Source organism: Dromiciops gliroides, chromosome 5 (assembly GCF_019393635.1).
Source record: "Dromiciops gliroides isolate mDroGli1 chromosome 5, mDroGli1.pri, whole genome shotgun sequence".
Classification (NCBI taxonomy): domain Eukaryota; kingdom Metazoa; phylum Chordata; class Mammalia; order Microbiotheria; family Microbiotheriidae; genus Dromiciops; species Dromiciops gliroides.
In genome coordinates, this window is record NC_057865.1 from 283,366,540 (window position 1) to 283,384,833 (window position 18,294).

At 43.4% G+C, this 18,294-nt stretch overlaps 1 protein-coding gene across 4 annotated transcripts in view; it reads left to right on the top strand.

Annotated features, from left to right (window-relative positions):
* The window catches only part of RIC8B (RIC8 guanine nucleotide exchange factor B), a 100,463-nt gene that overhangs the window by 52,990 nt on the left and 29,179 nt on the right, over positions 1-18,294 (top strand). For all 4 annotated transcript variants that reach the window (XM_043965746.1, XM_043965745.1, XM_043965747.1 and 1 more), the window contains exons 4-5: positions 5,798-5,892; positions 13,103-13,334. In XM_043965746.1, coding sequence (XP_043821681.1) covers positions 5,798-5,892; positions 13,103-13,334 — 327 coding nt within the window. The remainder of the gene's footprint in view (positions 1-5,797; positions 5,893-13,102; positions 13,335-18,294) is intronic.

An 18,294-nucleotide genomic window follows, 5' to 3' on the forward strand; every position in this document is an offset into this window, starting at 1 on the left:
ATGTTTACGATTGGCCTGCAGGTGGTGGATTTGGTGTTTCTAAGTTTGTTCTCGGCATCTTGGCTCCACCATCTTCCTTGTCAAGCTGATCATCCCGATGGTCTCCAGGCTTGGAACTCTATGTCTTGCCGTCTATTTCTTTGACCTTTCTGAGAAATGGCACCGCCCCGATCATGACTGATGCCAGTCTCATCAGGAGTGCCCTTGGAGCTCCATTGGCCAACATTTTGGGGTCCCTGCTCTGCCTTCACAGCCGCTGGAGCTGCCTCAGGGCACATCCCCTTACTTGGCCGTTCGCCTGCAGCTTCTTGTCTGAATGGCGAGTGTGACTGGGGAAGCTGTTATTTTGTTTCTTCGTCAGTCCACGGAGACTCCTGGAAATCTCCAAGCAACCCTTTCCCCTCAGCAGACAGGGCCTCTCTTATTCCCCGTGGAATGTCTGACCTCCCGGGGCTGTGTTACAGCAGGAGGTGGCTGCCCTTTGAACAAGTTAAAACTACCCTCGTTAGGAGGAGCCTTTACCACTTCATCCGTGGAAAAAGCTGAGAAATTCTCGCGGTAGCTCTGCTGTCTGTAAACAGAGACCTTCCGAACCGTGTCTGTGTTCTGTACTTCTCCCTTCTTTGTTGCTTTCCGGTGCTCATCTGCGTTATGTCCCGTAGCTCATAGAATTTCTTTTTTTCAACATGCTTAAACTTTCCATCTTCACAGTGTAATCAGCCAAGCATAATCTAACACAGTCCTGGGCACATTGGTGCCCCAGAAATAACTGGTTGGGTAATTGATCTGGGAGAGAGCTTGGGGACCTGGTGTCATCTCCTAGGAACTTTCTTGTGCTAAATTTGGCGATGGGCTGTGGTTGGATTCAGGCATGTTTCCCAGGCTCCCGAAAATGAATCCGGGAGAGGTCAGCTGTCTCTTAGAGAGATAGTCTGTCCTCCTGTAGGGAGGTGGGGTGCAGAGGTCTGGCCCAGATCTCCTAAAGCAGATAGCCAGATATGTTGGGTGTTTGCGGGGCCCGGGGCCCGGCTTTCATTTCATTCCCATCAGGGTTATTCCGTGAGTTCCTGCTCACTCTCAGCCTCTACCAACAAACACCCTTGCAGCAGGTCAGGCTTAGAACTGCCCTGGGCTTTGCAGTCTTACCTCCTCATTCAACTGCTGGAGAAACTGAAGGCCAGAGAGGCCAAGGTGTTGGCATTTGGTGAACTGTCCAGTGCTGTTGAAATGGGGGCCACTGCCAGGGCAGAGAGCGCTCCCCAGGAGGCAGGATCAGTTTTCTCTCTGGATGTGCCCAGGGGCAGACCAGAATGCCAGGGGATCCTGGCCACGGCCCACCAAGAAGAGCCCGAAAGCTGCCCTCAGGGCTAGGCTGGCATTTGGAGGACACCTATGCTTTTTGCTTGATCCTTAGCACAGCCCTGGGAGGTGGGTACTATGAGTATCATTACACCTGCTGTGTACAGGAGAAACCCAAGGGGCAGCTAGGTGGTGCAGTGGATAAAGCACCAGCCCTGGATTCAGGAGGACCTGAGTTCAAATCTGGCCTCAGACACTTGACGCACTTACTAGCTATGTGACCCTGGGCAAGTCACTTGACCCTAATTGCCCTGCAAAAACCAAAAAACAAAAAACGTGGAACCCAAGATTCAGAAGGGTCAGCCTAGGGACAGCTAGGTGATGCAGTGAATAAAGCACTGGCCCTGGATTCAGGAGGACCTGAGTTCAAATTTGACCTCAGACACTTGATACTTACTAGCTGTGTGACCCTGGGCAAGTCACTTAACCTTCATTCCCCTAGAAAGAAAGAAAGAAAGAAAGAAAGAAAGGTCAGCCTGCTTGTGACCCAGCTCGTAAAATGAGAAGGCAAGGTTTGAACCCAGGCCTCTGCTGAGTCCAAGGCTATATCAGTCTTTCAGTTCTGCCTCTGGATTTTGTTTACCTTTTCCAGCATCCTGGCATTGCCACTCCATCCCCTAACAAACAGCAGCAGGGGATAGAGTGCTGGACCTAGACTTGGAAAGCCCTTGGTCCCAATCCTGCTTCATACAGACAAATCATGTGGCCTCTCAGATGCAGTTTCCTCATCTGTAAAATGGGGGTAATAATAGCACCTACCTCCCAGGGTGGTTGTGAGGATCAAATGAGACAGCCTTATGGAAAGCGCTTTGCAAAACTTAAAACCTTAAAGATGGTCATTAAAATAGGCAAAACACAGGGACCAAACAGTCTTTCCAAGCCAACCACCAGCTCCAAAGAACAAAGTACCAACCACAAATATCTGAGAGGTTTAAGGACAGGATTTGGGTGAGATACAAGAGGGGAAGACTTTGGTCCAAGGAAGATGTTTAAGGAATGACCAAATCTAACAGATATGGGAAGTTTCATGTATTTCACTTAGAAAATTCTCTGGGACCATCCCCACCCCAATGATGTTAAGAGTAAACAATCAGCTTGCTAATACCCCATATCTGATGTTGACTCACCCTAGCTTCAGAGGATGACATTTTTTTCTAAATTTGTCCCCCAAATTCTGGGATGATTCCCTGTTTAGGGGCTCTCAGCCTTTTATTCACCAACTACAAGGAGCATGCGTACTAATTTGTATATGGAATGGCTGATTCCTAATTGTCTGTTATTCTTATTTGAAATGAGATATTATTGGTATAGGCCACAGGACAACAGAATGAACTGCTGACTCTTAAGTATATTGTTAGGGGGAATTTAAGAAATAGATATTTCCACTCAAGTTTTATTTGGACATTTTTATTCCTCTTTATCTCAATGCTTTGTCTAATTTAACTTTTTGTGCCTTTGAATGGGTAGCCACATTTCAATAATAACATGATCTTGGATCTTTCAAAGGGATGGCTTTCCATAGGAATGGAAAACAAAAGGGTGGAGAAGATAAAAATGTAAATATCTGCCAAATGGAAATCTTGCTTAATCCAAAAAGTTTGCATTTTGTGATATTTGAAAATTTGCTGACAAGATGGGGAGGGGGGCGGGCAATGCGGGTTAAGTGACTTGCCCAGGGTCACACAGGTAGTAAGTGTCAAGTATCTGAGGCTGGATTTGAACTCAGGTCCTCCTGAATCCAGGGCTAGTGCTTTTATCCACTGTGCCACCTAGCTGCCCCCTAGAGAGACTCTTGACCCCTAATTCAGTGCTTTCTCCACCATGCCAATCTGGTCTGAGAGATACCGGAACTCTGGATGTGGTCCAGGAAATGAGTGTGAGGTGTCATCTTCAATAAACATTAAACCCTGTACGTCACCATCACATCACCATCACCATCAGAGTTGTTGTCATTATCATTATCGAAGATTTAATCTCCCTTTGTGTACAGAATCACAGCATCTTAGAGGTCATTTACTTCAACCTGAGCCTGAATAAACCTAAGACCTCCAGGGAGGAGAGCTCACTGTGGGTTTTTTTGTTTTTTGTTTTTGTTTTTTTGCAGGGCAGTGAGAGTTAAGTGACTTGCCCAGGGTCACACAGCTAGTGTCAAGTGTCTGTGGCTGGATTTGAACTCAGGTCCTCCTGAATCCAGGGCCGGTGCTTTATCCACTGCGCCACCTAGCTGCCCCCACTTACTGTGTTTTGAGGCAGCCCATTCCATACTTAGATAGTTCTAATTATTATGAAGCTTGACCTTTATCAAGCTGAAGCATCTCTCTCTCTCTCTCTCTCTCTCTCTCTCTCTCTCTCTCTCTCTCTCTCTTTTAAATATTTCAAAAATCGCTCCTGGTCTTGGCCTATGTGGCCAAGCAGAACAAGTTGAATCCATTCTTTCATTTGACCAGCATCCTGTAGAGGCTTTAGTAGATGGCGTCTAGGAGTTGGCTGGAAATATGAGGCATCTGATGTTGATATTGCCAGAGACGTGCCACCAGATACCACACCTAGTGGCTTGGGCATGCTCTCTACCATACAGTTTAAAACTGCAGTGACCCAGGGCTCTGTTAAACATCTTCCAGTAAAGCTTAACAAAAGGGTAGCACAAGTCCATGCATCATCTGCTGGAATGGCGAATGATTTCCTGGGGAATCATCACCATATTGACAAAGTGGTTGGGGAGGTGGGGTTTCCAGAGTTGTTTCAAACAAGGGGAAGGCTTGATGAGTAAGTAAGTTGTATGTTGCTCCTTGAGCAGCGCCTTGTGATGTGAGAACAATTCCACCATGTTGGAAATAGACCAGACTGGGAATGGGCGGTGGGGAAGGGAAAAATTAGATGTCAGATGCACTTTGCCAAGTGGGGGAAAGCCAAATTGCTTTGTTTTGCAAGCAGCTTGCGTGTACAGAATCAGGCAAAGGGACAGGGAAAGATCATTTTTTTTTCCTGGTAATTTCTAAGAGTAAAGGAACATCTGGTATAAGGGGAAATATATTCCCTGGTTGGTCCAAGGAAATCAAGCAAAAGGGCATTAGACTGGGGTTACAAATGCTTCAGGCTGCCCCATAGGGTTCACTGTGTCCTGGGCAGGTCTAGACAAAAAGATAGAAGTATTTCCACATATTCTTTTTTTTTGGGGGGGGGGGCAGGGCAATGAGAGTTAAGTGACTTGCCCAGGATCACACAGCTAGTAAGTGTTAAGTGTCTGAGGCCAGATTTGAACTCAGGTCCTCCTGAATCCAGGGCCCGTGCTTTATCCACTGCGCCACCTAGCTGCCCCTAAATCATAATGTCTTTGTAATCCTCAATCCGCTCTGGGTGCTACTCATAAGGCCCCCATTTAAAAGCTTTTAGCCCCAAGTAACTGTGGAAGTCTGTACCTCGATCAAGAGGAATAAAGGAATTGTGGTATTCTAACAGATGAAGAATGATGACGGCCCAAACCAAGCATTTGGAGCATGTGGTGGCTCTTTAATATCTTGTAGGAATCAGGGAGACCAAGGAAGAAGGACTGAGCTCTTGCTCACTCACCCAACCTTTGGCTTTCCCCAAAGCTGGCGGACAAGAAATGCCTTGACCATCAGCCTTGGTTGAGTGAGGCAGGTAAAGGACATTGGTCACGATGAGTTTGGGAGATTTTCCGTGAATTTCTATGACTTGGGCTAGCCCTCGTCACAGTTGCTCTTAGTAGTTGGAAGTTAGCGGCATGATGGTGGAAGCATCTCCCAGAAGGGCTTGAGTCATCATCCCATCTCATTGGGATCCTGAGTCATCAGATCTCAAGCAGAAGGGAGCTCAGTGAGTGTGAACACCCCCAACAAGTGCTGAATGGATGGATGAGCTTTTCCTTGAAGAAAGAAGGAACCTCCTAACCCCGAAGGCAGCCCTTTCCCCTTTTGGCTAGCTCTCATTATGAGGAAGTTAATCCTTAGTCAACCCTAAATCCTCCTCTTTGCAAACCCTTCCCCCATACACAGCTCCTACTTCTGCCCTCTGCATCACAGCAAAGCACGTCTGATCCCTCCCTCTTTTACAAGGCAGCCCTTTCAGTATTTGGAGAGAATTATCGTGTTTGCCTGAAATACTTGTAAGCCATGGGACAGTTAACAAATATGTGTCTTCTTGTCTTTTCCCACCTTGCTGGTTCTTGGTTCCGCCTCCACCAGCCCTCTGGGAATTATCTGTAAGCTGTAGTGGGAGGGGCTGGTACCAGCCCTGTCTAGCTCTTCTTCCTCGCTGGAGTTGGTCACCTTGGCCACTGGCCCATGACCAGACCTGAAGGCATGGTTGGTTTCACCAGGTGTCCCATAGAGGCCACTTCTGTATTATTTAGGAGCAAAGGACAGACCTTCCAAATAAAAACTTGTCTTTGTTCCTTCTTGTCTTGTGTTTGCCGTAGAGTGATTCTCACCAGTTCCGTGTCATGGCCGCGGTCCTGCGCTACTGCCTACTCACCATGGGTCCAACTGAAGACAAAACAGAGGAGCTTCACAGGTGGGTGAGCTCTGGGTGGAGAGGCTGTTCCTCACTGGGGCTGGCTCAGATGAGTCTAGATTTCATTCCTTTTCTTTTTTCTTTGCTTTGATTTTTTTGGTGGTGGTTGTTTGGTTAAGGTAAGTCTAACACCACAAGGAGTTAATCCTCAGCTTTGCAAATAAACACAAAGTCACCAGCAGGCTAGAAGTCATTACAGTGGCCCAATGGAAGATATAAAAGAGCTGCTTCACCCAGGCTCCTTGATTAGTAACCATGGTGACTACCACCAAGTAGCAAAGGATGAGTTTGTTTGCTGCTTCCAAAATGATCAAGAACTGAAGAACTGAACTGATGCTAGCCTTAAGAATTCTTCTTTTTTAAGCATAAGAATTATTTACCCATGGGTTTGATTGAGCATTTGTGGTTCATAAAGGACTTTTTAAAAGATCAAGTCGCCACTAGAAGCACATTGATTTTCTGTGAATTTTTCCTCAGAATTTTTTTGATGGAGTATAGTAAGATTTATCACCATCAGAGTTAAGCAAATTAAAATGAATTCCTGCTTGTGAGTTACCCATGATCTGACTGGTGTAGAGCCCTGGATTTGGAATCAACACCCCCTGAGTTTGTTTTTTTGTTTGTTTTTTTTGCGGGGCAATGGGGGTTAAGTGACTTGCCCAGGGTCACACAGCTAGTAAGTGTCAAGTGTCTGAGGCCAGATTTGAACTCAGGTACTCCTGAATCCAGGGCTGGTGCTTTATCCACTGTGCCACCTAGCCATCCCCTCACCCCCTGAGTTTGAATCTTGTTTCAGACACTTAGTGGTTATGTGACCCTGGGCAAGGCACTTAACCCCTATCTGTCTCATTTTCCTTGTCTGTAAAATTAGGGATAATAAGAACACCTGGGCAGCTATGTGGTGCAGTGGAGAGCTCTGGGCCGGGACTCAAGAAAGACCTGAGTTCAAATGTGACCTTAGACCCTTACTGGCTGGGTAACCCTGAGCAAGCCACTTAACCCTGCTTGCCTCAGTTTCCTCATCTGTAAAATGAATTGGAGAAGGAAATGGCAAACCACTCCAGTATCTCTGCCAAGAAAATCCCAAGATAGGGTTATGAAGAATCAGACACAACTGAAAACAACTGAATGACAACAGCAGTACCTCCCTCCCAGCCTTGTTGTGAGGATCAAATGAGACAGTATACGTAAAGCACTTTGCAAACCTGAAAGTGCCGTTGTTATTATTTCTATCATTTATTGTTACTATTTAAGTCTGGGGCTGCTGGACTCTCAGGCTTGCCAGAGAATGTGTGTGGCCCTTTTCTAGGAGGCTGGTCTTAGAGGGAATGCTGCTGACAGTAATTACAAACTCCCCTTGAAACAACCCTCCGAGGTACATAATGAAGATGTTATTCCATGTGGGGGAAACTCAGGGAGGCGAGAGTCCCACTGTCTTCTGTCCTGGTCAGACCATAGTGAGGATATGGTGGTCAGTCCTGGGCACCCCATTCTAGCAAGGGGAGTGGTTAGCTGGGCAGCTTCCGGGGGAGGGGAGCCAGGAAAGGGGAGGGCCTCGTACTTACTTTTCACTTATGGGGAGAAGGGGTGTTTGCTGGAGAAGGGAGCACTCCTGGTGGTGGGGTACAGACAGCCCCTGATCACTGTCTTCAGAAAGGTGAAGGGCTGCTGCACAGGAGACAGAAGAGACTTGTGTTCTTTGTCCCCAGAGGACAAAAACTCCACACTAGAAGTTCCAAAGAGACAGGTTTGGCCTTGATAGGAGGGGAAACTTCTAACAATCACTGAAAATGGGGGCTTCTTTGTAACGTGGTGGGTTCCCCTCAATGAAGGGCTTCAGCCAAGGCTAGGTGACCATGTGTCTGCACTGTTCTAGTGGGGTGGGAGTGGGGGAGAAATCCCGCTTTGGGTTTGGGTGGGACAGGATGACCTCTGCTAATTGTGTGCTTCTGTAATAGCAGGGGGTTCTCTCTCTCACACACACACACACACACACACACACCACCACTTTACATAGAAGGTCGGCATGTTGTGGAAAGAAAGAGTCCTGGATCTGCAAGCCAAAGGATCTGAGTTTGTGGCCCCCATGCACGATCTTGGGCCTCCATTTTCTCACCTGTAAAGTGGGAATATTAGGATTTTCATTCCCTATGTTACAGCATTGCACAGGTACAAAGAATCAAGAAGGAATAAAATGCGGTTACTTCCTTTGGGGAGTCTCAAGGGATTTATTTATCAATATTATCCCAGTAAAGGATTGACCACATGTCTCCCTAACTTCTTATGGTCTCAGACCTTGTGGAAGAGAAAGCAGGGAGAGAGCTTCAGCATGGTGGTTAGTGCAAGCAGGAGAAAAGCCCCAGAAGATGCAGTCTGTCTCCCAGAGGGACAGCGCGTGGTCTCAGCTCTGAAGATGCCCCATAAGACCTTTCGTGGTGTCTGTCAAGGGCTTTTTTATCATAACTCTTTTGATAGAGGCGAGTCATTATACATTGATCAAAGCTAATTGATTAGCATCCTTCAATTCCATTGGTTGGCATGACTTGAAGGTGGTCTACGTTAAAATGAACTCTACAGATGATGTCAGGGAGAAGAATGTCAAAGACCCTTGCTGAAGGGCAAAGGCAAAAGCCCATTATCTGGGTGTGGTCTAGTCCCACCATTCCTTCCCAGATGTAGACCAAAGAATCTCTCCATTCCTTTTTTTTTTTTTCCAAGGCAATGAAGGGTTAAGTGACTTGCCCAGGGTCACACAGCTAGTAAGTGTCAAGTGTGTGAAGCCAGATTTGAACTCAGGTACTCCTGAATTCAGGGCTGGTGCTTTATCCACTGTGGCACCTAGCTGCCCCTCTCCATTCCTTTTGTTCCCTTTGGTTTGTCTCAGATGAGATTTGCTGAAGTTTCTCCAGGAGAACTGACTTTCTGGAGTGGGGACTGAGAAAGTGATCTCTGGGCCCCCCCACAAGAAATCCGTCATCAATAATTATTTTCTCCCATACTTAGGTATAGGAAAGCATTTTTTGGTGTTTATTAAATTCAGACTAAAAAAAGAAAACTAAAAATATCAAAAGCTAGAATCCGAGATGATGGAATGATTCAAAGTCCCCAGTAGAAGAAGGCACAGACAGTAGTTGCTGTGGGAGGGAAGCAAAGGACCACTTCTTCCTTGCTCAGGTGAGGTTCAAGTTAGGCCTTAGGTACAAATACTTCTGCTAGCATCTCTGGGTAGGTAGTGCCCCTCAAGATGGAGAGCACAGCCCCTCTCTACTTTTGTAGGCATGGTAAGATCTCGTATTGTCCTGATTTTCCCCTCACTAAACTATAAGCTCCATGTGGGCAAGGCCATTGTTTTGGCTCTTACAGATTTGGGGAGGGTGGGCAATGAGGGTTAAGTGACTTGCCCAGGTTCACACAGCTAGTAAGTGTCAAGTGTCTGAGGCCTCATTTGAACTCAGGTCCTCCTGAATCCAGGGTCAATGCTGTATCCACTGCACCACTTAGTTGCTGCCCCCTCCTGCAGATTTTCTAACCTCAGCTACTGAGCACAGTAGGTCTTTAATAAAGAGATGTCAAATTACATAGAATTTAAGGAGTGTTTTTAGATGAGGAAACTGAAGATCAGACAGATTAACTGACTTGTCCAAGATCACCCAGCTAGTAAGTGGTGCCGCTGGAACTTCAGGCCACGCCTTTGGGCTCCCAAAGCAGGTTTTCCACTTGATGAACAGGATTGATTTAGAAAGGGTGAGTGAGGTTGGGCAAGGCATTCCAGATGGGCAAAGTCACCTGAGCAAAAGCTCCAAGTGCATTCTGGGATTGGTATAAATTTTATACATTTTTTTTCTAAAAAAAAATTTTATATATATGTATATATTTTTTTTTAAGTGAGGCAATTGGGGTTAAGTGACTTGCCCAGGGTCACACAGCTAGCAAGTGTTAAGTGTCTGAGGCCGGATTTGAACTCAGGTACTCCTGACTCCAGGGCCAGTGCTCTATCCACTGTGCCACCTAGCTGCCCCCATTTTTCTAAATTTTTAAATAAAAATATTATGTTCTATAAAAATCACCATGTGTCACCTCCAGTGGAGGAGCCTGGTCTTGAGTCAGGAAGCCATTTCGGGGGGCTGTAGATGGCAGTGGTTTGGTAGAAGCAGCGCCCTGTGAAAGCGCCAGAATCAGCAGTTGTGTCCAAGGGGTCAGGGGGAGGGGGAGGGGGAGCAGTGATGGCAGTGATGGAGAAAAGACATATTCAGCTGCAGTTTTAAAAAGAATACAGTCAAACAGTAGAGAATTAGCAGAGAAAGGAGAGAGCCTGAATTGCTACTTTCCCGTCCTTGTTACTCACTGCAATATTCATCCCTCCGTTGGTTAGTAAAGTGTCTCTGATTCAGAACCCAGGACTATGCATGAGAAGGCCATTCTCCAGCCCTCCGCAAACAAGGGCCTGCTTAAGCGGGCACTGAGGAGTCCTGTCTGTCTAAATGGGCCCTGCTTTGGAGTCTGCATAGCAGGAGGGGCTTGGGAGCACGAGGGGGAGGATGTCCTGTCCCGGTGATTAATGATCTCCCGGCAGCCAGAAAGGGGAGAGTAAGATACACAGGATTTCTCCCCCCTGAGGAGGCATTCCAGCCCCATTGTGCTCCTCTCCGCACACTCACCGACTTCCTGGTAGCTGGAGAATTTCATACCCTCTCTGACCACAAATGAAACCGTCAGCAAAGTGACGAGATCAGAAAGCCACACTTTGTGACTTGAAAAGAATAGCTCAGACACAGTGATCCAGAAAATTAATTTCGTAGTTGTTTGGGGACTCGGTGCTTTAATAAGAAACCAGCAAACAGGAGGCTTTTCCTTGAAAAGCCAAAAATACCCACCAAATATTTGTCGAATCGAATGCCAAATTTGGTTTCTTACCATTGGAAACTGGTTACTTAACATCGCTTAAAAAAGGGAGATGGTCCTTTAAGATGAAGTCAAGGAAGAAGCCAATTTGAAAGTCTTCCATTTCCCAGGGATGTTTGGTGGTCGATCAGAGTCCTGGGATCCCAGCCACCCTCCCTGTAACCTAGCAGCACCCTAATAGTGGAAGAGCAATAATAGCGCAGCTCTTGAGATTTCTGGGCCAGTACTAGGAGATTACCCTCTTGGTTCTAGTATTTAAGGGGATTTTACCCCCCTCTGTTTATTTCCATTGGAAATATGAGGCTCAATCCCAGCTGCCACCTGTTGAATCTAGGAGAAAAAAGCCAGTAGGGGTAGTTTTACCTCTTGGTAAAAAGGTGGTGACCCCAAAGTTGGAGAATGAGTCATAGATCTTCAGATATAGCCAATGTCTGAATTTGTCCTACCTGACCATATTTATTTGTTACAAGGGAAGGGATAAAAACAAAACAAAAAACAAGGGAAGGGATTTTTTGGGAGGACTTCTCAGGGGATTACAAGAAGCAGTGACAATTCTATTTTTTTTTAAATATCATTGAAATATTTAGAAAATTCACAGGAAAAAAGCAGAAGGAAATTCAGAACAAGATAGACCCAGTCGGGCAATGTTGTTTAAGTTGTATACTTTAAAAAACCCATTTGAACATCATAGATTGACAGTTTTGCATCCAAATCCTTTTTCTCTTCAGTATGGAAATGCTTGTCAAATTCGGAAGAAAAAAGAAACTTGTTTAATCAGGGAAGGTTTCTAAGCTACATTTTTTTTTTTAAAGAAAGCATTTGTAGAAGTAAAGGGTGGGGAAAGGATTTTTAAAAATACATTCCTTCTTAGTAGGTTTTCTTTCCTAATAAATAGCCACAGTTGGAAGATCTTTGGTCAGGCAGGTCTGGAGCAGGCAAATCAAGATGAGAGCAGTTCATTTCGGGGCAGGTTGCAGGCCCCCATCTACTGCCTTGAGTTGTTTCCTAGCCTGGTTCTGGCTGCGATGCCTCAATTAGAATTTTTTTTTCCTTCTTTATAAAATACACCCACTAAGAAATGAAATCTCTGATGATGAAAGAAAGGTAAAACTCCTATTTGGAGGAAATTGAAACATCAAGATTCAGAAGGGCAAGAAAAACATTTTTCAAAAATTGGGGGGTTTTTTTTTTGGGGGGGTATCTTAATTAAAGGAACTACTGGTCACCTTAATTGGGATCATGTCCTGAACTCTCCTGTGCTTTTTGAGCTTTAACCCAAGATGAGCAAGAGGAGAGGATGATTTTTTACTCAGGATTTAAGCTATTCAGGACGCAGCTTGAAGCCCAAAGCCAGAAATGTGATTTATTTCTGCTCCGGGTTCTTTCTGAAGTTCCTGCAGATTAAGGCAGCATCTAGAATAGTTTCCCTTTCTGGTGAGAAGGCTACCCTGGGATTGGAGAGCAGGCCAAATTAATGCAAAAGTAGTTCACACCATCCTTGCAGTGAATTCACTTGTAGGATGAATCACCCACAGCATGTCGATGATGGCTCAAAAACTGTGTGTGAGTTCCCCCTGCTGGTGTATGGCCCAAGCTCATGTCTGCTCTGTATTCTTGAAAGGAGAGATGATGGCGAAAGAGATGTGAAGCAGCCACATCAGCTTCTCTTACAAACTGGGTGAAGGAAAAGGAGGCAAAGCCCCTTCATTTAGAAAACCGTTTTACTCAGAAAGAGTAAGATGAAAAGTATGTATGAAAGCCCATTAAAATTCTCATTTTCAGGGACAGCTAGGTGGTACAGAAGATAAACACTGGCCCTGGATTCAGGAGGACCTGAGTTCAAATCTGGCCTCAGACACTTGACACTTACTAGCTGTGTGACCCTGGGCAATTCACTTAACCCTCAATGCCCCACCCCACCCTCCTTGTTTACCCTCCTTATTTATCTTATGGGTTATTTATTGGGATGGAAGTTCCTTTATTCCCCTTCTTTTACTTATTATCAAATATTATAGCACCTTTTCAGTTTTTTGTTTTTAGTTTATCTCTTTAGAGTCACTTAAAAACTTTTCATTGTGCTCTGGGGTGTTTTTTGTTTTGTTTTGTTTTGTCTTTGGTGAGGCAATTGGAGTTAAGTGACTTGCCTAGGGTCACACAGCTAGTGTCAAGTGTCTAAGGCTGGGTTTGAACTCAGGTCCTCCTGAATCCAGGGCTGCGCCACATAGCTGCCCCTGGTTTTTCTTTTAAAGTGTAATTCACAAATATTTAAAGCAAAACATTTTTAAATCCTTTTTCTTTTATCACCCAGCAATGCAGTCAATCTTTTAAGCAATGTTCCAGTCTCTTGCTTGGACGTCCTCATCAGCCCATTAGCCCAGGACGAAATTGCCCAGGAGGCAACAACTCTGGATGAGTCAGCCCAAGAAGCTGAAACGAGGGAAGAAGAAGCCAGTCTGAAGTACAATACCATGGTATACAATGGTATGAACATGGAGGCAATTCGTGTTCTCCTTGACTTTATGGAGAAGAGAATTGACAAGGTAATACCCATGGTGGGGAGGCTTTGGGAGGTGCCCCCAAATAAGCTGCTTGCTAAGGGATGTACATCACCAGAAGCTTAGGAAATGAATCTTACAACTCATAAACTTTTGAGCTGGAAGGGATCTTGGTGATGAACTAGGCCAATAACTTCATTTTTAGAACTTTTTTTTTTTTGGTGGGGCAATGAGGGTTAAGTGACTTGCCCAGGCAAGTGTCTGAGGCTGTATTTGAACTCAGGGCCGGTGCTTTATCCACTGTACCACCTAGCTGCCCCCATCCCACAGTACTCTTGCAAAAATTTAACATTTGTATCCCACATGACATTTTTACAAATTGAACATGTACTAGGGCATAATAAAATCATAAACAAGTACAAAAAGGCAGAGCTAATATAAGCACATTCTCTCTACATACCATAATTTAATAAAGAGTGTTCAGTAAAGGAAATGGGAGGGAAAGGTACTGACTTAAATGGAAACATCCTGAATAATAAGCCAGCCAAAGAATGTCTTGTAAACAAAAAACATTTATGTTAAAGAGAAGAATACCAATGAGATATTGAATGTTATAGAGTGCAGTTAAAGCAGTACTCAAAGGAAAATTTCTATCTTTGAAAACTTATATAGACAAAGTAGGAAAAGAATAAGCTGAGGATGCCTTTTTTTTTTTTTAAGTGAGGCAATTGGGGTTAAGTGACTTGCCCAGGGTCACACAGCTAGTAAGTGTTAAGTGTCTGAGGCCGGATGAGGATGCCATTTTTAAAGTAGAAAAATCAATAAATTGACAATTCTAAAAGTAATATGAGACAGAATTTTGAAAATTGTAGAAAAAATAGGTAAAATTTAAAATTAAAAAGGTTATGGGGGCAGCTAGGTGGCGCAGTGGCTAAAGCACTGGCCCTGGATTCAGGAGTTCCTGAGTTCAAATCCGGCCTCAGACAGTTGACACTTACTAGCTGTGTGACCCTGGGCAAGTCACTTAACCCTCATTGCCCTGCCAAAACAAAAACAAACAAACAAAAAAGGTTATAAATTTGACAATTCAAGAGTGGTTTTTTAAAGACTAATGAAATTAATGAAACATGAGTTGACATGTTTTAATAGAAATATCAAATTACCAAAATAAAAGAGATGGTGAATTTCTGTACAGAAATATATCAACAACAGAACTTGAGACTTCAAAGCCATATATAATTACCTATAAAGATATAAAGTACCCAAATTAATAAAACAGGTTGTGGTGGTCCAGTGCAATTTCAGAAAAATTCTGTATGCATAAACTGAGAAAGAAGCCTCTGATCCAGAAAGATTTTTCATATGTGAATTCTAATGCTTAAATTCCATGTTTAAATTCAAATGTGTAAAGAAGAGCTAATACCTCTACCTCCAAACTAGAGAAAGGAGATGCATGCCTTTCATGAAACAAATATGATCCATATACCCAAACCAAGGACAGGCGAAGCAGAGAAAGAAAACTTTAGATCAATTTCACTAGTGAATATTGATACAACATTTTAAAAATTAAAACCCAAGCAAAGAAACTACAGTGAGATATCCAGAAAAATGATTCACCAGGACGGATTGGCATTTATTTCAGGAATGCAAGAATGGTTTTGTACTAAGAAAATAATGAGAACAATTATACGTATAAACCAAACCTCATCATTATATCAGTAGGTGCTGACAAAGCCTTTTGACAAAAGCCGCCACTCATTTGTGTTAAAAACCTGGAAAAGCATAGATATGGAAGGGTTGTATTTAGGTTTGATCAAAATTGTTTATCTGGAACCAATTGGGAGCATTATTTGGAATGAGAGAAGGAAAAAGCAAAACTAGAAGTTTTCCACGGACAAACAAGAATATTCAGGAATCCCCTCTCTCCCCTCTAGTGGGAGTTAGACAAAGTTCTAACTGCTACTTGTAGGAGCGTGACATGAGAGAGAATTAAAAGACATAAACATTGACCAGGAGGGGGAAAAGTTGCAGACGAGATGATGATTTGCTTAGAGAACCTGAAAGCACCTGTTAGTAAAGTAATTGAGGTGATTAATAGCTTTAGTAAAGCAGCAGGATACAAAATGTGTTCACGGGACTGCTGACATTTCTATCAAGTACTAACAGAAACGGAAGGAATGAAGAGAAGTTTGATTTTTTAAAAACCCTGCAGAATACGCAAACTCTCTGAGAGTTAACATACCAAGACACATAGGATTTACACAAATACAACTATACATTTTTTCCCCCCAAATAAAATTTGTAAATAACTGGAAAGATTCTCATTATTTATTGTTTGGTGGTCAGTCAAGTCGGCAAACCTTTATTACTATGTGCCAAACACTGTGCTAAGTACTGGAAGTATAAAGAAAGGTAAAGGCCAGTTCTTGCCCAGCCTAATGAGGGGGAGGGAGGAAGGTCTCAAAACAACTGTATAAACAAGATATTGACAGGGTAAATTGGAGATAATCAATAGAGGGAGAGCACCAGCATTAAGCGGGGTTAGAAAAGGCTTCTCATAGAGGGAAGAATTTTAGCTTAGAGTAGAAAGAAGCTGGGGAAGTCAGGAGGCAGAAATGGGGTGGGGGAGGAAGAAAGGTGGAAGGGAGAGAGGAGAAGAGAGAAGTTCCCACATGAAGGAGCCATTGAAGAGACCTCATCTGGAGATGAAGTGTCTAGTTCCAGGAACAGCAAGGAGGCAGGTGTAACTGGATCAAAGCATGGTAGGGGCAAGGGCCTAATTAAATGTGAGAAGACTGGAAAAGTGGGAGGGGGCCTGGCCTGTGAAGGGCTCTGAATGCAAACAGAAGACTTTCTAGTTGATAGAATAGGGGAGAGTGACACGGTCAGGCCTGTGCTTTAGGAAGATCACTTTGACAGCTGGAGTGGGGGGAGACCTGGCAGGGAGACCAGCCGGCAGGCTATTGCAGTAGTCCAGGTATGAAGTGCCCATACCATAAAAATAATGATACTACATGAGTTAATTTTAGATTTATTTCCATACCACTAATACTACCAAGGTGATGGTGGGGGAAGAGATACTTTATAGAATTAGATGAATAGGGGGCAGCTAGGTGGCGCAGTGGATAAAGCACTGGCCCTGGATTCAGGAGGACCTGAGTTCAAATCCAGCCTCAGACACTTGACACTTACTAGCTGTGTGACCCTGGGCAAGTCACTTAACTTTCATTGCCCCGCCCCCCCCCCCAAAAGGAATTAGATGAATAATGAAATTCATATGGTGGGAAAATGGAAATGAAGAAGGAATAGCAGTATCTAAACTCAAGTTATAAACTAAAATGTGGTGACTATCAAAACTGTTTGCCTAAAAGCAAAAAGCAGAGAAATGGAATAGACTAGGTAAGTAAAAAACAGAAGCAATGGACAATTAAGACACAGTGTTTGATAAACTTAACACCATCACTTACTGGGGAAAGTTTTATCCTTAGCTGATAAGAGCTCCCAGGAAATCTAGAAAGCTTTTGGGAAGAAATTAGATTTAGACCAGACTCTTAGACCATGTGCTACAGTAATCTCCAGTTGATGTGCATCTTCAGCATAAAAGGTCGCGTCATAAAATTTAAAGTTGCCTTTTACAAGTGTTGCTAGTGGGAGAATCCTTGACCCACAGAGAGGTAGATAACCTTAAGGGACAAAAGAGACAATTTCAATTGCATAAAATTAAAAAGCTTTTGCACAAACACAGCCAATGCATATAGAGACTAATAAAAGAAATCATCAAGGGGTAGTGGTGGGTAACTTTGCCTCACATATCCCTGATAAAAGTATAATATTTAAGATGTGTGAGTAATGATGTAAGATCAAGAAACATTCTCCTTTCTTTTTTAAATTTATTTTTATTTTAAATTTTTTTCAAATTACATCTAAAGATATTTTTTTGAGCTCCAAATTTTTATCCCCCCCTCTTCCCTTCCCTACCCCCTCCCAAGGCCAGCAAGCAATCTGATATAGGTTATACATTGCAATCATGTTAAAAATATTTCTACATTAGTCATGTTATAAGAGAAAAGACAGAACAAAAGGAAAAAAACACAAGAAAGAATAAATAAGAACATGAGCAAAAAAGCAACAACAAAAGTGAAAATAATATGTTTCAATCTGCAATCAGATTCCATAGTTCTTTTCCTGAATGTGGAGAGCATTTTCACCATAAGTCTTCTGGCATTGTCTTGGATCATCGTATTGCTGAGAAGACTTAAGTCTGTCACAGTTGATCATCACACAATGGTGGTGGTGGTGTGTACAATGTTCTCTTGGTTCTGCTCATTTCACTCAGCACTGATTCATGTAAGTCCAGGTTTTTCTGAAATCCATCTGCTTATCATTTCTTACAGCATAATAGTATTTCATTTCTTTCTTATACCCCCAACTTGTTTAGCCATTCTGCAATTTATGGGCATCCCCTGAATTTCCAATTCTTTGCAACCACAAAAAGAGCAGCTATGTACATGTGGGTCCTTTTCCCTTTTTTATGATCTCTTTGGAGTATAGACCCTAGTAGTGGTATTGCTGGGTCAAAAGGTATTCACAGTTTTATAGCCTTTTGGGCATAGTTCCAAATTGTTCTCCAGAATGGTTGGATCAGTTTACAGCTCCACCAATAGTGCATTAGTGTTCCAATTTTCCCATATCCTCACTAACATTTATCCTTTTCCTTTTTTGTCGTATTAGCCAATTGGATAGGTGTGAGGTGGTACCTCAGAGTAGTTTTAATTTGCATTTCTCTAATCGGTGATTGAGAATATTTTTTCATATGGTTGTAGATAGCTTTAATTTCTTCATATGAAAACTGCCTGTTCATATCCTTTGACCATTTCTCTTGGGGAATGACTTGTATTCTTATACATTTGATGCAGTTCTCTATGTATTTTAGATATGAGTCCTTTATTAAAAACACTGTAAGAATTGTTTCCCAGCTTTCTGCTTTCCTTCTAATCATATTTGC